This window comes from Platichthys flesus, chromosome 18 (assembly GCF_949316205.1).
Source record: "Platichthys flesus chromosome 18, fPlaFle2.1, whole genome shotgun sequence".
NCBI classification, from domain to species: Eukaryota; Metazoa; Chordata; class Actinopteri; order Pleuronectiformes; family Pleuronectidae; genus Platichthys; species Platichthys flesus.
In genome coordinates, this window is record NC_084962.1 from 20,731,079 (window position 1) to 20,753,760 (window position 22,682).

At 48.3% G+C, this 22,682-nt stretch overlaps 2 protein-coding genes across 10 annotated transcripts in view; both read left to right on the plus strand.

Moving 5' to 3' along the window:
* The first annotated feature begins 41 nt into the window (after positions 1-41).
* On the plus strand, positions 42-12,104 carry senp6a (SUMO specific peptidase 6a). 4 transcript variants are annotated; one of them, XM_062410965.1, is made up of 24 exons: positions 74-151; positions 3,088-3,164; positions 3,331-3,418; positions 4,219-4,282; positions 4,772-4,878; positions 5,025-5,177; positions 5,365-5,435; positions 5,542-5,630; positions 5,986-6,367; positions 6,582-6,820; positions 6,954-7,094; positions 7,292-7,325; positions 7,599-7,787; positions 7,873-8,066; positions 8,170-8,330; positions 8,573-8,689; positions 8,778-8,900; positions 8,990-9,082; positions 9,177-9,496; positions 9,785-9,873; positions 9,991-10,079; positions 10,415-10,483; positions 10,571-10,721; positions 11,197-12,104. In XM_062410965.1, exons 4-24 carry the CDS (start codon positions 4,235-4,237, stop codon positions 11,431-11,433), a joined length of 3,096 nt encoding a protein of 1,031 aa, XP_062266949.1. In that variant the 5' UTR covers positions 74-151; positions 3,088-3,164; positions 3,331-3,418; positions 4,219-4,234; the 3' UTR covers positions 11,434-12,104. The 4 variants fall into 4 exon arrangements, with proteins under 4 accessions (XP_062266947.1, XP_062266949.1, XP_062266948.1 ...); XM_062410963.1 differs by lacking the exon at positions 3,088-3,164 and having other exon boundaries at positions 42-151; XM_062410964.1 differs by lacking the exon at positions 74-151 and having other exon boundaries at positions 2,474-3,164.
* Positions 12,105-13,316: 1,212 nt separating this feature from the next.
* myo6a (myosin VIa) overlaps positions 13,317-22,682 on the plus strand; it is a 66,912-nt gene continuing 57,546 nt past the window's right edge. For all 6 annotated transcript variants that reach the window (XM_062410949.1, XM_062410950.1, XM_062410951.1 and 3 more), the window contains exon 1: positions 13,317-13,466. The gene's annotated coding sequence lies outside the window, so the exon portion shown is untranslated. The remainder of the gene's footprint in view (positions 13,467-22,682) is intronic.

Genomic DNA, 22,682 nt, shown 5'->3' on the forward strand with positions numbered 1-22,682 from the left:
TGTTCCGGTGCCGTGCTTTTGTCGTGAAGGCCGGTGGCCGTGTTTCCGGCCGCGAGGCGCCTTGTTCCGGCCGCTTGACTCCAGGAGCCGCTGTCATCTGAGCTCCATCATGGAATAAACATGGCGCACAACAGGAGCATCCTCTTCGAAGGTAAGACCCGCGCCTCGGCCGCTGTTCATCCACCTCCCCCGGCTCTTCCCCGGCCTCCTGCCCCGCAGAGGAAGCTCGTGAAGCCGCTGGTGTCCGCTCATCATCGGTCCAGAATACGTGCGGCTCCCCGGAGCTAGGCTAGGCGGCTAACGCTAGCATCGCTCCGCTCATCCTCCGGCAGCCGGGGTGAACGCGAGCTGCCAGGCCGGTGACAGCGGCACATCTGCGGCTCAGCACGGCGGGACAGGGGCGGAGAGAGCGGCAGCGGAGGGATGGAGGTCCGGCTCGGTTCCGCTCGGCTCGGTTGGTCTTTAAAGCCTGAGCAGCTAGCAGCGTTAGCTCTTGCGCTGGCTGGCTCTGCAGGGTGGAAGCTGGATGTGGTCCCAGGCCTTCCTGCCCCAGAGGCTGCTCACCTCCACAACGTGGGAACTTTCCTCATAACACTTTGAATCAGGGATTCGAACCATCAGCTCTCTGTTCTGCTCCTGCAGCTGGAGACCAGCCTGCTAGCCTGCTAGCTGCTAACACCAGCCGGCTAATCTCTGACATAAACAGTGAAAACTAACAAACATTCTCCTTCTGGATGTTTCTGCTTGTTGTTAACATTATAAATAATATTCAACTTTGTCTGTTTGATAGTTTGTATTCCTGTTGATTGTGTAGGAGCCTGGAACACGAATACACACAGTGGAAACATCTGTAAAGTCGAGGCTGTGATAAAAAAGATAAAACAGGCAAAAAGACACAAATTCAACTTAAAGGTTCCGTGTGTAGAATGTAGTGACATCTAGTGGTTGAGTGTTGTGTTGCAGCTGAATGACACTTACTGCCGATAGAGCCTTTCACCTGAATCTTACAAACTGGACCTTTAAATATCGTTTACATACAGAAGTCACATGAACTTAAATGTCCTCTCATTGGTCCAGTGATGAAGGTCGATGATAAACAGATTTGTTAATGATTCCTAAGATGTCGTTATCAAACTCATGACTGAGAAATGTTTTTCAGCTTTGATATTTTCAGTTTAACCATAAACCTGATTTAAAAAGCGACGAAGTCAAAAGAAATCACAAATACAACCAAATATATCAAACTTGGATTAAGAATCTTTCTGCATTGTTTATTCTGTCAAACATACGTTTTTATATTGTTATGAGCACAGACACTGACATGAATATGAAATGCTTATACCTGATTGTCTTCCAAACCTCTGATTCACGTCAAACCAGAGGAGTCTTCAGATCCCAGCTCTCATGTGTCAGAGCTGGTGAAACAGGCTCAGTGATGTTTTCAGGAATCGTGGGAGTAACTGGATGTTTAATATCTACATGAATCACGTTTCCTCCGAGGATGAGGTCCTGGTGGGATGGAGAACAGGGCGGATGGATTTGAGCGTCTCGTGGGAGTCGAGAGTCTTTCTGGTGAAGTCTCTCTCCGTCACTTCAGCCTGTTGTGATGAATCGTGTCCTTGTGGTCGTAGCTGTCCTCGTGTTGTCCGGCAGGAAATCCTCTAACGTCTGAAGGACAAAATACAACAGCTCAGGAGAATCTCAACCTCCACAACAGTATTCACTGTGATTTATGAAATGGAATAAAACATGAACTTTGCAGAGCGCTGCAGTTGAACTAAGAACAGGCTCTGTAGGTTTGACCTGAAGTGAACCAAGTGAGCTGTAACAGCTGTGAGATTTTAAAGTAACATCTGATTTTAAAGACTTCAAAATGAACGTTCTTGTCATTTTAAAAGGATAATTAACTATAAACAGGGAGCAACATTTTGCATTTAAGGTTCTGCTCCTCGCTCAGCGTCTGGTGATCCTCGGCTGTGAAGGCAGAACGTGATGCACGAGGCCGGGAGGAGAACGTGCAGCGTCGTCCAGAGGAAAGAGACGGACGCAGCTTTCAAGGGGACATATTATGAAAATTCCACTTTGGTAGTGCTTCTACACGTGAATTTGGTATCTGGCATGTCTACTGTCCCCAAAACTCTGGAAAAAAACATCTCCCGCGATTTGTTGTGGTTCCTCTATTTCAGAAACGATACTCTAGAGTGCGTCGAATGGGATCACGACCGAAATTAACGTCATAGTCCCACCATGCCCATGTAGGGAGGCTCGCTACATGGCCTTGGACAAGCGAGCTAACGCTAGCATTAAACCACCTCTAAATTTTGACTCAACAGTGCGGAAAGATGCTGCTGCTGCACCAGCTCAAGCTCCCACTGCTCCCACTGCTCCCACTGCGGGGCTGCTGGGGAGCTGGGGCTCTCGCAGCCAGGCTCACTGGGGGTGAGGGGGGGGGGGGGGACTCAAAACAGGTCAATCTGAGGAGGGCTGTCTCCTTTCGAGTTCGTCTCTTAGCCTCTGAGTTTGAGACGAGGCTGCTGGATCTGAACATGTTGTGACATCACCTCAGGTACAATATTGAATTGTTTGGGTTGCGTTCCGCTGGAGTCATGAAGGAAACGCCTCCATGATTGAATCCCCTGTTTCTGTCGGTGGTTCTTCAGTCCTCACGCGTCAGTTGATTCATGGAGGAAGTAGGAAGCCACAGTAGCTGACTTCCAGCCGACAGTTGGAGATCAGGGCAGCGACAACAACAGATGTTCAGACATTTTTTTGGGGGTTAAAATGAAAACTGAACCAACATCAGCTTCATCTCCACATGCGTCAGATATCCCACAGTCATTCTGCTTGTAGAAGTTTCATGTGGAGCTGGGGATCGTTGGAGTTTCTCTGATATCAGAGCTGAATCATCAACTTTATCTATAACCAGAGCCTGATTAACAATATCGGCCGACACCTTCACAGACATATATCGGTTTTATTACGTGAACATTATACTGAATAAACCACAGGGGAAAAAGTGCATTAATATTATGGTCTTCATTCAAGTTCTTAATATCTAATTTGTTAGTGTTTTCTTTTTATCTTTAGCTCTTCACGTTGACAGTTTCCAGGTGGGAAATTAAGAACATTTTGGAAAACATTGAGAACTATTTAACGTGTGCACAGTACGTCTGAACTACATTCATTTCACAAATTATAATATTAGTGTTTTCATTTTATAATGATCAGGCCTGAGATGTGGTGTCATGTAACTGGTCACTTCAGCTGATGTGTGTGTGTGTGTGTGTGTGTGTGTGTGTGTGTGTCTCTCTGGTTCCTGTCGGACTGAAGCTCTGGACAGATCAGAGACCAGGCGGGATGGAGGCTACAAGCACAGCTGGAGCTTCTCTCTCTCTGGTGAAGAGAGGCGGACACATGAGTAAGCACTTCTTCTCCCCGGCCTCTCGTTTCAGCAGCGCTGCACTGCATCACTCTGCCCCCCCCACAGCTCGCTCCCTCTCCCTCCACACACAGGAAACGACCTCGGTGACACGGCCACGAGCAAAGTGTTCCCGTCTGTCGGTAGATTCTCTGCTGCGTGTTGAACCCTCTGATCGGGTCGGATTGAAGAGATGAAATTTGTTAAACCGACAGTGAAACCCGTCTGATTGTACTTAAAGAGTTGAAGCTCTTTTCATCTGACAGTGTTCTTTACAATCTTTGCATGACACACACTTGTGTAAACAGCAGCACTTCACTGCAGGTCCAAGGACAGGACGAGATAACACAACCTGCAGCGCAACAACAACACAAAGGTGCTCACCTCACCAGCTAGAAAACACAAGATTAACAAACCTCAGTTCTGACAAAGTGTGAGGAGCAATTTCAACAGCTTGCAGAACATTTGACAGTATCGTGACAGTGTTGGTTTCATAACTGATTCATCTGTTTCCTTTATTAATGGAAGAGTTGCTATCTATTAAATGTCAAAAAGCTCATCACAGTTTCCCAGAGAGTAAAACATTCAAAACTCCTCGTATGAGAGAAGCAGAAACAAGTGAATCAATCAACGTTTCTATTAATCAACAAATCATTTCCCCTCTGGCTCTGAACAACCCTGACAATCCACTTTGTGCAGATATGTTCGCTGAACTTTACACACAACATAAACCAGTACATGTGTTAACACCAAGAACACATGATCCTAATCGTACTGATTTGATCTGTTTGTTCCGTCAGTGCGAGTGTGGTGAGCATGGAGGAGATGGACAGGCAGCAGCCGACCTCCCCCGAGGAGAAAAAGGTAAACCTCTCTCTACTCTCTTCTTCCCTGACTTCCACACATTGAGGATGGGGTACTCCCAACAGGCTGTGGGGCCGGGGTACTCCCAGCAGGCCGTGGGGCTGGGTGACTCCCAGCAGGCCGTGGGGCCGGGGTACTCCCAGCAGGCCGTGGGGCGGGGGTACTCCCAGCAGGCCGTGGGGCTGGGTGACTCCCAGCAGGAGTTGGCGACACCACAGTCTGGCTGGCGCCTGCTTGATGCCCACTGGAACCCAGGAGTCTGAGGATTTACGCTGCTGATGGTCTTTGGAAGTCACTCTCTGGAGCTGCTGCTGTTTTCTTGTACTTGTCGGTGCAGGGTCTCACACTGGGACAAACTGGGTATTTAGGCCACATCCAGATTCAAGAAAACAATCAGCAGCAGCCTCAGCTTCCAGTGCAGCACACAACATGGAGAATCCAGTGTTGCTGGCCCTGCTCCTCATCCTCTCTCTCTGTGTGTCCCTGCAGGCTCCCACCCTGAGGCACTTCACTTCCTCTGAGCCCTTGAGGACGTATGAAAACCGGCCAAACAATCACATGAGGCCTCTGAGCAAGCTGGCACCCAAAAACCTCAGGTACCTTTTAATCTTCTGCTTCCACAAACTCTGCTGCAGCGAGTGATCGCCACCAGGTGGCAGCGTCGTTATCAGAAAGAGTGGAGGTTTGTTTTTACACAACTCTTGGCAGTGGGTTTGATTCCCGTTCCCTTCCTCCCCGGCAGCGAGGTCCCTCTCACCGTAGCAGCGCCCCCCCCCATGCCCAACAGAACCAACTATTTCATCATCAGGCCCGCGCCCTCACCAGGGATCGTTCTGCAAGGACGCCACTTTCAGCACGCACAGATTCCCTCTGCAATAAGGAAACCAGTCCAAAGGTAAGAGTCCGGGCCGGATCCTCCTTAGAGACTAGATGTTCAGAGAAGAACCTGCTCTGATCACAGCCACACGTTTCCAACATGCATCTCATAAACGTCCTGGTTCGTCTCCTTGGCTGAAGTAAAGGACAAAACCTGTTGTCTCCTGTAATGTCTCTGACGGACTTGTTTCTTTCTCCTCCTGTAGAAATGACTTCTCCAGCACACAACCAGCTGTAGAAGTGGACAGCATCGTCCTCACCTGTCCAGATATCTCAGGTACCGTCCTCCACTCACCAAACGCACCAGGAGGCGTCGTCTCCGTATTTAAAGTTATTATTTAAAGGATTAATAATAATCATCTTGATTTGTTTTCCCCTGTCAGACGATGAGAGTGTGAACGTCAAGCGACGCATCCAGCAGAAGAGGAAGTCGCTGGACGCTGGTTTTCCTGAGCAGGTGAAAGCAGCGGAGGTGAGAGACTCGTTCAGCTCCTGGTTCAGCTCCTGGTTCAGCTCCTGGTTCAGCTCCTGGTTCAGCTCCTGGTTCAGCTCCTGGTTCAGCTCCTGGTTCATGTTCAGTGTCTCAGGTCTCAGGTCTCCAGGGTCAGTTAACATGTGGTGAGATGATGTGAGACGTTCAGGAGCTGGTTGACAACTGAGAGAGAGACAGAAACACATAGAAAAGGTGTTCTAAGTGTCACACACACACACACACACACACGCACACACACACACACACACACACACACACACACACACACACACACACACACACACACACACACACACACACACACACACTCAAACCAAGTGTTTTTCTCTGGCAGCCTCTCCGGCCGACCATCTATCCCACCGTGTGCTTGAGGTGCAACAAGCCGTATGAGGACATCAAGTGTCCGAGCTGTGGGAACATGGCGCCGGTGCTTCCCTGCCAGCAGGCCGCGCTGTCGTCCCCGACCCCACGACCCCCCATCAGATCCCAGCCCCCCCCGGGACCAAACAGCCTGCAGCAGAACTTCTACAAACCGGCCACCACCATGAGGGCGCCGCAGGGCGAGACCATGCCAGTTCGAATCTCCAGCAGAGGAACCCTGCTGCCTCTGAACAACGGCAGGGCCCCTCTGTTAGCCGGCACGTCGAGCTGCTGCGGCCCCCGGAACCCCCCCAAGGGGAAGAGGACGGCCCAGCAGCACAAGCTCAACGATCCCAGTAAGTGGAGGAGGACAGATTGATATTTTCCCGTCTCCACACTGAGGTCGTCTAGCTGTTGTTCTGTTCTATCCTCTTGTGACACAACTCATGACCTCAGAACTTTGCTAAATGTTGTTTCTGAAAAAACAAACAGAATCAAATCACCACGTCCTCGTCGAGCTGAAAGCCAACGACAGCACAAACCTTTAACTTGTCTCTGTTTCCTCCTCAGTCGTCCTGTCCAGCGACGATGAGGAGGAGGCCGACAGCGGCAGCACAGGAAGCGTCAACCGACTGGACAGCGTGTCCCCGCGACCCGCCGACTCGGCACACTCCTCGCCGGCGCCCTCTGGAGGCAGAGTGGAGGCGGCAGTGAAGAGAGCCGGGGAGCAGGAGGAGATAAACTCTGAATTCTTTGAAGACGTCAACATGAAGGTGACGATACCACGGAGGTCTCGGATGAAAGACCAGGTGAGGGTCAGCAGGTCACTGCCAAAAATCTATTAATGTGAAAACTTAGAATCTGACTCCGAGCTCATCAGGTTTAATCGAGCTCACCAGAAACTCACCCTGTCCCTGACGTGTCTACTTCTGTCCTTCACAGTTTGGAAATCAACCTGCTGAGCAGTTCTCACCAAAGACCAAGAAGCCCAAGTGCATGCCCAACAAGTGCGCCAGCATCATACTGGAGTGTCGGAGCGTGAGAGTAGGAACTCTGCGCAGGATGGTGACCAAACCTGTCGTGGTGAGTCGTCTGTTCATCTCACTTTCTCTCACTGTGAAACACAAACTAAGAAATGAAACAGAAATAAACAACTTGACAACGATCTGTCTCCAGGATTCATCCTGAGTTCAGCGCCTCGTCCAGAGAATTCAGTCCACATGAAGCAGAGACTGTGGAAATAAATGATACAAATCTTCTTGTGTTCTTTCTCTTTTCAGTTTTCCATTGAACACATCCAGCTGGAAACCGAAGGTAAGAACCAGCCGCAGTGAATTCAGAGAATAAGACCCAGTGAGCGGAGCAGCTGGAGTCAGGCCCCGTCCTCTGCTGTCCCTGACAGAGACAATTCTTTAGTCCCTCAATCACGATGTGAAGCAAAAACTGAGCAGATCAAATGGAAACATGGAAGATTATTTTAGACTCTGTGAGAAAACACCCTGAATCAATTACTTGGTTTCAAACACCTTCTACAAACAGACACATTGAGGACCTGTCCTCTGAATTGTCTCTGTGTCCTGTCCTCAGGGGCCGAGCCCGGCAGCGTGGAGCAGGTGTGTCTCCGGGCCTCGGAGCTGATCAGCTGTGAGTGGTGCAGCGTGAGGAAGCTTCCCGTCCTGTTCTTCCAGACGACGCCGGAGGAGTGCGACCGCCTGCGCTCACAGCTCAACATGACCCAGGAGGGGGGGGGGCTCTGGTACGACTGCACCGGGGAACGTGAGTGCACTCGTGTACAAACACACACATTGTTCATCTTTCTGAGACCAAATGAGTAACATGGATGCGTCTGGTCTCTGGTCAGAGACGGACGAGAAGTACATCGTGTTGATCTTCGAGAACGGCCTGATGATGAAGGAGCAGATGATCCTGGAGGACATCCTGGGAGAGATCGGCCGGACCAACAACCTCATGAACTTCCCGACCAAGGTTCCCTTCGAAGAGGCCAACATCCGACTGGTCAACTACAACAAGGCCACGAGGCAGAAGGAGGATAAGGTGGGTGCAGGGAGAAGCTGGAATGCGATGAGTCCCCAGAGATATTGATTTAATATCCTCGGCTCTTTGTTTCTCTTTCTGGAACGTCTGTCCCGCTCTGCAGACGAAGCCGATACCATCTCCTCCCAGAGTCACGCAGGTCGCACCGCTCTCGATGCCCGTACGCACACGCATGTCCACCCGCCAGCACACCAGCACCTGCTTCGAGGACGAGGACGAGGACATGACCGACCTCCAGCCCACGTTCTCCGGACCAATCATCAAGTGAGCGACTCGTTTGCTATGACGCTCTGCATCGTGAGAGAATTAAGAACTGTGCTGCAGATTTGGTAAATGTCAGTTTCTACAGTCTAGGCAGGAAACAGCATTAACAGAGCGTCCTCACATCTTTACCCTCCCGTACAGGACCTCTGAGTCACGTCCAGAGTTCAGTGCACGTCTGGAAACAGCTTCTCTCTCCTGTGGTTCAAACGCTGAGTAACACCTGATGCTTTCTTCCTCTTCAGATTAATGGTGTATCCTCCTCCTCCAGCCAAAGGAGGCATATCAGTCACTAATGAAGACCTCCACTGCCTTAATGATGGGGAATTCCTCAATGACGTTATCATAGACTTTTATTTAAAGTAAGCAGCGGATTTCCTCACGCCACAGTAAATTAAAATGATCTGTGTGAGTTTTCCCACTGAAACCTGTCGTTGTTTTGTTTTTCAGCTATTTAGTTCTAGAGAAATTGAAAAAAGAAGATGCACAAAGAAGCCACGTGTTCAGCTCCTTCTTCTACAAGCGCCTGAACCAGAGGGAGCGGAGGAACGTTCCAGACACGACCAACCTGCCGTGAGTGGCCCCCCCCGGCAGCCAGGAGCCTTTTAAAGACCTCGCTCCGACGTCTCTGATCAACACTTTGCTGTTCTTGGTTTTCCCAGAATCCAGAAAAGGAAGCACAACCGGGTGAAGACGTGGACTCGGCACGTGGATCTGTTCCAGAAGGATTTCATCTTTGTTCCCATCAACGAGTCGTGAGTCTCAAGTCTGACAATTTCACTGGAAGTCAAATATTCTACAGAACTTTGTCTCAGTAAAGTTTGTTTTCCTCGTTGTCATTTGACTCAGAGCTCACTGGTACCTGGCCGTCATCTGCTTCCCGGGCCTCGAGGGGCCCGTGTACGAGCAGAACCCGCTGTACCCCGGCCCGGCGCCGGCCTCCAGCTCGGCGGCAGATCCCACATCAGTGGAGAACATCCCGGACCACTGCCGCCCTCTGTCCCCGGACGGAGACGGGCTGGACAGCTCCTCGGAGCAGCCGTCCCCCGGCGTCCCCGAGGCGTCTGGAGACACTGACAGCGACCTCGCCAAGGAGAGCTCCGCCTTCACAGACAGGAGGCAGGAGCCGTCCAGCAGCTTCCAGGCCAATGGAGAACAACAGTATACAAGTGAGTCCCCATCTGAGACTGTTCATCACTGACCCAGGATCAGATCCTGCTTCACCTGTGTTACCTCCTCCAGAGGTTCTCATCAGTTTGACTGTTAGTTAGCAGGATTACACTTTAACTGGGAACCTGGTGGGGGGATGTGGTTTGGATCAGGAGAGACCTCATGCAGTTCAAAGTGTGACCTACAAGCCAGCGAGTCAGAAACATGGAACAACACATAACACTCTATTGACTGATTTAATTTCCTCTGCTGCAGAGTCATGATTCAGTTTGTTTGTCTTCTTCCAGGCGAGTTGCACAGAATCAGTGTTTGTTACGGTTCAAACCGAGGAGACGAGGACGCCTTCACCTTCTCTGACGACCAGAGCTCCTGTCAGGTATCTCCTCAGGTTCACGCTCCTCACCCTCACGTCCGAGTGTGGAGTGAATTCATCAACAGTCACAATGAACCTGTAAATGATCAAAGCTGAGCCCAGTTTGAATCCTGTGTCCAGGACGAGTGCAGTGAGGACGGGACGGTGGCTGAGGACACGCTGGGCGCCGACGTCTCTGGTTTGGCCTCCAAGCAGAACATCTGCAAACAGTGAGTGGTTGCACGTCTGGGTCTTCACCTGCAGGGGGCGCTGGTGCTCTGTGTTTGTTAATCATGCACATGAGCTCAGTTGGTTCGTTCAGAAGAAGCTGAAACGTTTATTTAACTGCAGTATTACAACTTTTCAAGTCTTCTCCTGCAGCTTCTAGTAAAATGTCACATGTCAGTGAGTCCATGTTAAAAAACTACTGAACGAGTCGGACCCGACAACCTGCTGCTGCTTCACAAACACTAACCACTCAACCTGAGCATGGAGCCTCCTGTGACCTGTGGAATCGTCCTGCTCCTCAGTTTGAACTGACTCTGGTCCTCTGGTTCTTCTTCAGGCCTTGTATCCTCATCATGGACTCGCTGCGGGGTCCAGCCCGGTCCACCGTGGTGAAGACTCTGAGAGAGTGAGTGTCCCAGCAGCACAGACCTAGAACCTTCAAACCGAGAGGAACCGACGCTGCAGGGGACTGACCGGTGTGCGTTTGTTTTAGGTACCTGGAGGTGGAGTGGGAGGTGCGTAAAGGGACTCAGCGCAGCTTCGGGAAGGACGTGATGAGGGGGTCCAGCCCACGTGTGCCTCAGCAGGACAACTTCAGTGACTGTGGAGTTTACATCCTGCAGTATGTGGAGAGCTTCTTCCAGGTGAGAGAATCCCCGCTTCAGTCTTTATGCCTTTTATTTTATTAAAGTTTAAACAAATGAGTAGATTCTCATCTGGAGGTGGAGACGATTATTTCTGCTGAATATAAAAACTGAGAAGTCACTCAAATAAGTAAAGGAGAACAAAAGAGTATGATGAATGACATAATTAAAACCAAATGCACCTAGCATTTGGTTTCATTTCACAACTATTCCTTCATTCCATAGTTTCATTTTCAAATGAGAAAAATATAAACAGATTTTTTTATCAAGGACAAAGGTGGTTTTTAGTTTTTTTCATCTTCAAACTAAAGTTCACCGAAATGAATAGTGTAATGTTTTTAAAGTAACTGGAAACAACTAAACAAGACATTTGTTGTTGATTTCAATGTTTTCGATTTGTCCCTCTCTGAGTTTCTCACCTTCCAGTTCACATGAAGTAATAATGAATCGTCCTCTTTCTTTGTCTCTTGTTCAGAATCCGATCCCCAGTTTCCATCTCCCAGTGAATCTGTCCGACTGGTTCCAGCAGCAGCGAATGAAGACGAAGCGCAAAGAGATCAAGGAGCTGATCCTGCAGATCCAGACTCAACAGGAGCTGAGCAGGGACGGCTCCGACCAGGTCCGGGCTCCACCCGCCTCCTTCGAGGAGCCCGAGATCAAAGAGACTTCTGGGTCGACGGGCCGCCCACCAAACCTACACATCAGCCCCTGAAATGGCCCCCCCCACTCCCCCCCCCCCAGCTCCTCCTCGTGAACCTGAACCTGATTGTACGCTGCTGGTTTCACGAGGAAACGTCTGAAACGCTCCTGAACTCCCCGATCACCCACAGACTTCCTTTGAATTTGTATTGAATAAAGAAGATGAAGTGTAAATATGCTGGAGTTTCTCCGCTGCCTTTGTAATTTACTGTTTTCTGACTCCTACATGGAAGTGTCTCATTAAGTTATGTTTTCATAGATGTTGGAGAATCTGTGCAGAAGATACTGTTTGGCTCTGGCATCGTTATTTTTTATGCTCATGCTGTGTAGAATGATTTAACTGAAAAATACACTTAGAGGAGGTTTATGTTATTTGTACGTTAAGAATCCTCTCGTCTGGAAAGTGAGACGTCGTTCGGTGCTTGTTGTGTCTCTTCCATGTGGAGGTGATGAGCAGTTTCACAATTAAAAGCTAATTTAGATGCAAGAGTGTTTCTGTGTGTGTGTGTGTGTGTTGTGGCCACAGACTGAATAAAGTTGGACGACATGACGGCTCCTGAAAGTGAAGCCAAAGTGTCTCCATCGCCCCCTGGTGGCTGGCTGCAGTACAGGTCCTCCATGTTAACAGATGGGAAATGGACCAAAGTATAAAAGTAGACGTTAAATAAATGTTTGTCAAAGATGGTTTATGTCATTTCAGGTCGTTATTTTGTTTGTTCAAGTGTTTCTGATCAGTTTGGTTTGAATTGATTATTTAATGATATAAGATATAAGACATTGTCATTGACAGCTGACACTGACTCCTGATTGGTTACCACAGCAGATATGTGTTGAACTTTATTTACAGTCTCTGGTTGTGAGTCTAATACATTAGAAGGATACAAAAAATGAAACTAACGCAAAACACAATAAAAAAAGTACAAATATTTGAGGATGCAGTAGCAAAGTGCTTCACATAAACTGACTCATTTTAAGAAGAACTGTCATACTGAGCGAGGTCTTATTTTAATATGTACACAAAATAAAAAACTGAAAAGAAAGACACCACAATAAAAACCCTTTTAAGAGATGATGTCAGTGAGATGACCTCAGTCCAGTGATCTGTTCATCCTGACGGTTTCACTTTCTCTCTTCATGGAGACTCAGTGTTTCCTTTCACTCAAACATTCATGAAACGTTTTGTCGTCTCTCTTCACAGACGACTCACAATATTAAATCATTAAATAATAATCAGCAGATAATGGCTGCTGACTCACTGCTGCCCCGTGTGGCTGGAACAACAACAACAGTGAGTCAGTCTGATAATGTCGTTAACTAATTATTATCATCATTATTAATATTATCACCATTAATAATTATTATGAGCGACTGGTCTGACGCTGGTGTCCACAGTGATCAGCAGGGGGCGCAGCAGCAGACGGAGATTAGCACCATTGTTGTCGCCTTTGAAATAATCCCAGTTAATCCTCAACCTTCCCCACAAGGTCCAGTGTCACATATGTCAACACAGTCACGTCCGATAATAACAATACGTATTATTATGTAATAATATTATGTAATAATACCCTTGTTTTCACCACAAGATGGCAGTGTTGCATCCAAGGTATTTTGGCTTCAGTTCTGGATACGTGGAGAGGCGTCGTCCATCTTTATTTAAAATGTATTATCTGAACTGTTGCTTTTTCCTATTGTTATAACTGTTGTTATTTATATTATTATTATTATTATTATTATTATTATAAGTAGTAGTAGTAATGGTAGTGTTAGTAGTGAATCCACTTCCCTCTGCCCCTTTAACTTCGTCCCGGTGCTGCGGACAGCGCCCCCTGCAGGGAGCCTGCTCCTCCGGCCCCCGGGATGGAGCCACCTCGTGACGTCACGGGGCCGGTTTCCCAGGACTGCTGCGGGAGTCGGAGGCTGCGGGGCGGGGAGAGAGAGGAGACGGCAGCCGGAGCGGACGCCTGTCATCCGGAGACTCCCGGAATAACACGATTCAGCCACCGGACGATCCCCCGCGGAGTCCCGGGAGTTTACACCCACAAAGAGGTAGGTAGCACCGGGGAGAAGGGGTCGCCCTGTGCCGGGCTGCGAGCTAGCTGCCCGGCTACAAGGCGCAGCAGTGTCCCGGTGCTCACAGCCAGCAGCACCGGGACGCAGCCAGAGGAGAGCCCGTCTACACGGAGCTGAGAGCCGGGGGACGAGTCCCGACTCCACCGGGCTTAGCTCTGGAGCACTAACCTAGCTTTAAGAGGAGACACCAGACTACATTTAAACTCTCGACAATTTAATGTCTTCTGATGATAATTAGCATCATGCGTTGGATATTACTCTGACAAACACACAATTAGATGAATAAGATAAAAAGCTAGATTTCGGCTTATTAAAGCTGTTTTAATTTATAATATAACTTCTACTTTTTGACACAAAGCATCGCTGCCATCACCACGGAGGAGGTGGATGTTAGCCAAAGAGCACAGGGGACACAACAGGCAAACAGAATGTAAAAGTTGGATTATGAATGTCTAATGGTTCTTTGTGGATTTCTTCACATGCCGAATTGAAGAGAGGCCTCTCATGGAAGGGACAAAGTGATGATTCATTGTTTACAGCGCGTGTGCGTGTCTGGGAGGCGAGGGGATTCCAGATTCTACCCTTTTTTAAATGAGGTTCTGGATATGCGTCCAGACGGTTAGAACCGGGGCTCGGTTCTGGAGCCACATTTAGCACAAGAGCTCGTCTGCAGCAGCGAGGAGGAGTAAGAGGAGGTGGAGGAGAAAGAGGAGCAGGAGGAGAAGCACCGGGGCGGACATGGTGCATGTGTGTTGTGCAGCAGCAGCTTCAACATGTCAGATCACACAGTGTGAGTCCGGCTGCGGCCTGCACACATTAACACACACATACACACTCGTTAACACACACAAACACACACACATTAACACACACATGCACACACACATTAACACACACATACACACTCGTTAACACACACACACACATTAACACACACATACACACTCGTTAACACACACATGCATGCACTGCCTCTGCCGAGCCTGGGAAGGGATGGTCCTGATTTGCATGAGAAAGACGTGTGTGTATGGGGGGGAGGGGGGGGCTGTCCACTGTGACATTATGGATATTATGATGGCCGAGGCCTTGCTGGAGGAAGATGATCGTCCTCAGGAGCAGCCGGTGCTCTATGATTACATAAGAGCTCTCACAGCCTCTTTGTGCTGGTGCTTTATGCCGAAGCTGCTTTGTAATCACGGTTAGAGCTCGTTTGATTCCCAGTCTCTCTGAATCTCTCCCATTATGTCTTTATTATGGTCTCTTCATCTGTTAATACCTGTGGCTCTGATTCATTTTCCCAGGATGCTTTGAGTGTTGGGGTTTTATTCCTCGAGGCCTCTCCTGATCTCTGAGTGGACTTTGCCTTTTGACCCACTCCTGCAGAGTGCTGTGATTTTATGGCCCAGTTTTACATATCGCTGCGTTATGTCACAACAGGAAGTGGAGCTGATCGTAAGTGAGGTTCTTCCTGAGTTCAGGGAGGTTCAGGAGCCTCAGGGACCAGAGTCCTCTTCAGGGAGCGGTCCTGATGACACCACAGTTATTAGATTAGTTGATATTGAGCTTCATCAGGAGGCGGCGGTCAGGTGAGCATCTTCTACTCTGAGGATGTAACAGTTAAAGAGTTATTGATATTATAAAGTGTGACTCAGCAGTTTGCAGTTGGTGTCCGAGCGCGGCCTCATCTGAAATACATGTTGAAATGTTTTCAGACATGAATAAAATCTTCTGTGGACGTGTTGTGTAGTTAGTGTTTGTGAAGCAGCAACAGGTTGTTGGGTCCGACTCGTTCAAACAGGATCATGTGGGAACATCCAGGCGAGGGGCGGAGCCTGTAGAGCAGCAGGAGGCGGAGTCTGTAGAGCAGCAGGAGGCGGGACATGATGTATGAACTCTGCTGTGGAAAGATCAGTGTTGTTTACAGCTCGTCCACACCGGCGTCGGCCCTCATCACCAGAAGATCTGGAATCTCCTCGTGTTTCCAAGTTGACGTCTTCATCTTCTACTTGTACGACTCCTCTTCTTCATCCTGAGATGTTTGTGTTCTTCCAGTTTCACGTCCATCATGTGTTAGAATTCCTGGAAGTGTGTTGTGGAGATTGAGGGATTGTGATGAGCTCTCTGAGGGAGTACATCACAGAACAACAGTTAAGGCGATGAAAGGCGACATGAAGCTGCAGCTTTTGAATCAAAACCTCACCAAAGATTGAATTCTATAATCCCGGATTACGTCTTTCTGTGCAGGCGTTAAGTATCATCCCTGTTTTCCCGTCTGTACGACATCAGGACCCTGAGAGGGAAGCAGACCCAGGTCCTCATTCACACCTGTGCTTTTCTTCATGTGATGTCAGGAGTCTTTTATGTTGAATATGTTGCCTCCTTGTCAGATAAAGACAGAACTCCTAATATTACACTTTGGTCTAAACCAAGTCAAACTGTGATTCCATGAGTCTGGAGGTCTGTGTGTCTTCTGGAGCTTTCAGATGAATCATCGTGGTCTTCCTCAGTGGTCAGATTAACCAGGGCCTGTAAACACAAGTCACGAGGGATCACAAGTTTATCAGTTACTGGAAGTTTCCTATTGTCCTGGACACAGTTTGAAGTAGGTCACATGATCTTTTCACGAGTTTCCTTGAGAAACATCTTGAAGTTTAATGGTTGTGAGTTCTATTGACCTCCAACGACCTTCACCTCCAGCTGGACGAGGCTTTCCAGCTCAGCTTCGGTGTGAATGGAAACCTTCTCGTATCTGGATGCTTCACACCAGAGTGAGAGTGAATCTTCTCCCTCAGTGGTCAGCAGCAGGTCCATGAGTCTGACTCCAGGAGCTTCAGGTGGATCTCAGGTCTCATTCAGATGCTCACTAGAGGCTGATCTGAACAGATCCTGGAGATTCAGCGCTTCACAGACATAATCTGTCAAAGACTGGATCAGAGGCTCCTTGACCTCATGTCATGGGTATGAATCATGTTCTGTATTTATGAATCAAAATCTGTGAGACTCATGATGAGGGCGAGCTGAAGGAGACGTGTTCTTCTGTGTAGAACTGAATACGACTTTGTTTCCTGTGTCTGACAAACCTGCAGAGTTATGGAACTAGTTGATATAGTTTTTTATATGGACTGGAACATCTCATGTGTGTGTTCTATTTGAAAACCCTCTTGTGTGCAGCAGATACCCCTGTGTGTACTGTAAGTAATGTGTGTGCTGTGTGTACTGTATGTAATGTGTGTGCTGTGTGTTCTGTGTGTACTGTGTGTACTGTATGTAATGTGTGTGCTGTGTGTTCTGTGTGTACTGTGTGTTCTGTGTGTACTGTGTGTACTGTGTGTTCTGTGTGTACTGTATGGAATGTGTGTTCTTTGTGTTCTGTGTGTACTGTGTGTACTGTGTGTACTTTGTGTACTGTGTGTTCTGTGTGTTCTGTGTGTACTGTGTGTACTGTTTACTGCGACTGTGAAGTACATCAGTAGCATCACTACCCTCGGGTTTGAATGCACTTACTGTAAGTCGCTTTGGATAAAAGCGTCAGCTAAATGAAATGTAATGTAATGTAATCACTGACTTCTCCTTGATCAGCTGTGAGAGGTGACCCTGTGGTCCTCAGCTCAGAGGTCCTGGACCAGGCGCCGGCTCCTCGTGGTGACGGAGGGAGAGGTCTGTCCTCACTGTGTCTCACGTCTGTTGTTGACACGTTGATGGAGGTGGTGGAGGAGGACAGGCTGGGGACCCCCCCCTCGTCGGCCTTTGTAATTAGGGGAATGTGAGCTGAATTAGTCACGGCCCGGTGAGCCACAGACCCCAGGCTCTTGTAGTGACCGCCATAAAGAGAGTGTCGACTTACAGGCCGTCTGATGGCCGGGCCGCCCCCCCCCCCCCGGGCGTGTTTTGTTTCTCACTCAGATTTCAGTCATTTCAAACTGGACGTTGTAGATTCCAGTGGATTTTGAAACTGAAAACAAACCGACTCAGGTCCTTGAAACTTGACCTTGACCCAACGTCCCCTCAGCTTAATTTTATGACACATCATGTTAACTGCTCACTGCTCCCCCCCCGTCCCCTCTGGGACATCCAGAGGAGCTGCTGGCGATCCGATGTCCACATCTGTGTCTTTGTGTCCAGAGGCGCTCGTGGCTCAGGGCTGGTCTCCTGCAGACGGGTCACATTACCTCAGGATGAGAAACATGTCGCTCTTTGAAAAGTTCACAAGGTGATCAAAGTTCTTCGTGAAGTTTTTTGTCGATTGGCATCAAATGGATTAATGAGATACTTTCTGCTGCTCGTAATCATTTGTCTCTGTTGTTGTAATAATTAAATAATATGAAGAAGTGATTTAAATAACCAGTGAACCTATAAACTAAACTGTGGCTCTGTTCTCTCCTGTGCAGAACCTTTCACACGGTCCAATCTGTCGTGTGATGGATTTTAAATCTTTTGTCAGAGCTTCAGGACTTTCATCTATTTTTAACTCTCAGCTTTTGAGGTGTAATGTGTATTTTTAGCTTCTCCCTCCTCTGACTGAAATCACTTGTTGTAGCTTTTTGATTATTTCAAACACAGTCTCTTCTTCAGCTGAACCCAACCCATCGTTGTATATGGTGGCCAGGCTGTACCCATAGCAGCAGCCAGGGCAGCTGACCCTGGATCAGGTGTGGTTGACCTTTGAAACCGGCCGAACCCTCCAGTCATATTTTGGGAGGAGCCCTGTTGGAACCTGATGTTCAGATTAGAAACGGGGACAGTTCCTCCTTCCAGCTGTTTGTCTGTTGATTGAAGCGTGTAGATGGCGTGTGGCGTGTTCCTCGTCACGCTACTCGTCCTGAAGCTCGACTCCACACGCACTTTGACCCCAGTTCATGCGTCTCTCTCTTTAGCTCTTCTCTTGAATATTCAAATGACACAGGGATTCTTGTTTCTGCTGTTGCCAGGGTTTTACAGCTCTGAACCTTGGACTTCTAGCTACTGCTCTCTGCTGTGTGTGTGTCTGTGTGTGTCTGTGTGTGTCTGTGTGTGTCTGTGTGTGAAAAATGATCCAATCTGTGACTAAAACTAAAACTCATGATATAATATGAATCCTTAGTAGCTGAACTGAGTTTTTCCAGTGTAGAAATGAAGATTCTTCTTCCCTCTCATGTCCTGAACTTTGACCCCCCCCCCCCGTCTGCTCATCATCATGCTGACACCTGAATCATTAAAACTCTTTTGTGTAATGTGCAACTCCCTCAGCTGCTTGTGTCACTTTTCATTGGAGTTAGACTTCGACAGGAGGAGGATGACTCCTGTCAATCTGTAAACTCTCTTACAAGGAGTTTGTCACAGATCAGCACTTTTCCATCACTCATCAGAAAAGAAGCCAAATCACACCTGAGACGTTTTGATCCCTGAAGCCCCATGTCGCTGTTTTAATAAAAATCAAACAGCATAAACACTTTTGGCAAGAGTTGTGAGAAAGATTTGAGGGAAGAGGGTGTGTAATAAAATGACAAAGTTTACAGTCGTAGCTCTTAATGAAGTAATGGTGAATTATTTATGACTCTAATTAGCTAATTATGCAAAGTGAGCAGGTTAAGAGACCAAAGCATCTGGATGTTTGACCTCACAGGAGACGATGAGACGTCCTAACAGAGAGACGTTCAGATGTGTAACTTCAGAAAGGACTCTTCAGAGGCTGAGCTTGTGGCTTGGCAGGCTGCTTGTGATGTTCAGGGCCCTGGGTCATGTGACGAACTCACAACAATAGAAAGACAAACACAGGCTTGGCGGGTCAGAGTCCTTCCTGCCGCAGTGAAAAGAATCACCTGCAGATCTTCTGATCCTGGAACACGCCCTGTGACTGGGCTGTGGGTGCGGCTGCAGCCATGAGTGCTGAGCGCGTTCATGAGAAACATAGAAAACATGAAAGCGTTCAGATCTTTTCTTTCTGTGTCCAGAAGCTTCAGAAGAGGAGCAGGTGTGTGAGGAGTGAGTTCAGAACAGAGCGCTGCAGACGTCTCATCTGTGAATTACAGGCTGAGCACAAACATTCCCTCTTCTTGTGGCGTCCATTACGGAGAGTTAATGTTTAACCAGGTTAACAGGGAGTGACTCACCAGCAGATATCCAGTCTGATTTTACATGTGCTTTTACTTTCTCAGTCATTTATCAAACGAATCATCAATTAAACTTCCTGTTGACGCCTTATCATTTCAGCCCTAATTTACATTACTGTTTCAAATGAAAGATTAGGCATAAGACAATGATAAAAGCTACTAAAACCACTTCTCTACTAATATTTTAACTACTGAAAAATGTATTTTTATCTACAGATATGAATTATTATTATTATTATTTAGCTTATTTGAATTTTCCTGTAAAACGATTTCAACAAGAAATAAACAATTAGATTAAGGAAAGTGAAAAGATAAAGTTTGAAAAAACACATTAAAACAAATGATAACTGCTAATAGAGTAAAATGAACAATAAATAAATCATTTACTAGAAGTGATTTATAATAAATAGGGGCCTTTTCTTCCTCCTTCGTATTAAGCCTCACTCCAGTTTGCAGCGACCTCTCCCAGTATAAACCTGCTCCACACTAAACTAGCACCAGATTAGCACCGCAGCCAAATTCATCTCCAGAAGTTTCACTGGATAATCTCAGGTTTCACCAGCAGAATGAAAAACCTCATGTTCGTCTGAAGAACCAACGACTGACGGAGAACGTCTGAGTCCAGACTGCAGCACGTGAAAGCTTTCAAACTAAAAGGGTCCAGAACTAATCTATTTCCAGCCTCTGCCCTAAATATTAAAATCCTCTGAGTAATTTCAGCTGTAACGTGCAGAGCCGTCCTCTGGAACCTGCTCCCACTGACACCCTCACTGGGTGAGACAGGAAAGATGCAAACTGGGAAGTCAGAGCGAGAAAGGACGGTTTGTGGGAACCAGACTTTCACTTCATTATGTCACTGCTGCTTCTCACAGGTTTGAATCCCAGTCACACACATCAGAGTTCAGCTGGTTAACGTCTTTAAATGAACAGGAGTGATGTCAGTGTTCTCATGCTTCCGCTCGTCCACACCGAACTGTCACACTTTATATTCAAGCTGAAGCGTCCTTTTCAAAATAAACCTTCTCCAAGTGCATATGCCCATGTGGAGTAAATTAAAAAGCATCTGAGAAGTGACGTGTTGCGACGTGAGCTTCATTTCAGTTCACTCCTCCACATGAAGAGCAAATCAGGACTGGTTTCACTTCCATTACTGAACGTCAGGGCTCTAATGGAGACCAGAGGCAGGAGACATGTTCAGCTTCTGAGTCCAGAGTGAGACTGTAGGACGCAGATTATCATCTACACTTTGGATTTAAGAGATTGAGATATATCTTCAGATCACAGCTTCTCAGGTGTTTGCTGCTCCTCTCTGTTTCCTGTGACAAATAGAATGTCTTCAGATATCAGAGTCTCTTCAGTCTCTAAACAAACTGTCCCTCCAGCTCCAGAAGAGCCCAGGAGGAAAGCCTGGAGACACTGTGGTGGAGGCCGGGACACAGAGGACAGAGTCTTTAATGTGGACGCTGAGCTGCAGCATCTGTCACTTTGTGTGTTGGAGAGGATTGTGTGAATTGGCCTGGAGTTATGTGTGTCGACCCACTCGCTGCTGACAAACAGCCGATTGTTGCTCCGTGTCCAGAGCACGCTCTGATGACCTCCATCGGCTCACGTGGCGAAACACAGACGCTCTGTGATGAGCTCAGACGCCAGAGGGAGAGCACCCAGAGGGGCAGGGACAGAGCGACAGGAAGTCACAGCCAACACAAAGTGCACAGGGCGACTTTGACCTTCTACAGGTCACTCCCCTGAGGTCGAGTCGGGATCAAACAGAAAGAACGATGGAGACGTTTTCTGTTTATTGTTTCATCTGTAAACACCAGTGTCTCTGCTGCGTTTCAACCTTTGACCTTTTAGCTCCACAGACTCACACAGACTCACACAGACTCACACAGACTCACACAGGCTCACACAGACTCACACAGACTCACACAGACTCACACAGACTCTTACAGACTCACACAGACTCACACAGACTCACACAGACTCACACAGACTCACACAGGCTCACACAGGCTCACACAGACTCACACAGACTCACACCGGCTCACACCGGCTCACACAGACTCACACAGACTCACACAGACTCACACAGGCTCACACAGACTCACACAGACTCACACAGGCTCACACAGGCTCACACAGACTCACACAGACTCAAACAGACTCACACAGACTCACACAAGCTCACACAGACTCACACAGACTCACACAGACTCACACAGGCTCACACAGACTCACACAGACTCACACAGGCTCATACAGGCAGTGGTATCAGGTTCGTTTGTGTTCATATCTGTCACAACACAAACGTTCACTCTTGAGACCTGTGATGCTCCAGTTGCAGGCTGCTGTGGTAAAAGGGACGGTTGTGCTGCAGTGATCACGGTTCGATTCCCCCGATGGAGCTGTGGTTCAGTCACAGCTCCAGTCACAGCTGTGTGGATGGAGTGTGGCCGACCCGACTCCCTCACGTTAACAGGAGTCGGTGAACTTCCTGTTGGATTAGTGCGTTAAGCTCATGGAGCAGCACCACAGCTGATCTCAGACCTGCACTGAGCTCCTACCTGACCCTGGTGCCCCCGACCTTCTCTGGAACTTCTCCTGGTAGAACAGCCCCCTGGTCAAAGGTCTGAGACATGTGACTGCCCAACCTGACATGATACCTGAAAGGATCCGTGGGCTGGTCACTGGTCTGGTCACTGGTCTGGTCACTGGGCTGGTCACTGGACTGGTCACTGGTCTGGTCACTGGTCTGGTCACTGGACTGGTCACTGGTCTGGTCACTGGTCTGGTCACTTGGCTGGTCACTGGTCTGGTCACAGGTCTGGTCACTGGGCTGGTCACTGGTCTGGTCACTGGTCTGGTCACTGGTCTGGTCACTGGACTGGTCACTGGTCTGGTCACTTGGCTGGTCACTGGTCTGGTCACTGGTCTGGTCACTGGACTGGTCACTGGTCTGGTCACTGGTCTGGTCACTGCTCTGGTCACTGGTCTGGTCACTGGGTTGGTCACTGGACTGGTCACTGGTCTGGTCACTTGGCTGGTCACTGGTCTGGTCACTGGTCTGGTCACTGGGTTGGTCACTGGTCTGGTCACTGGTCTG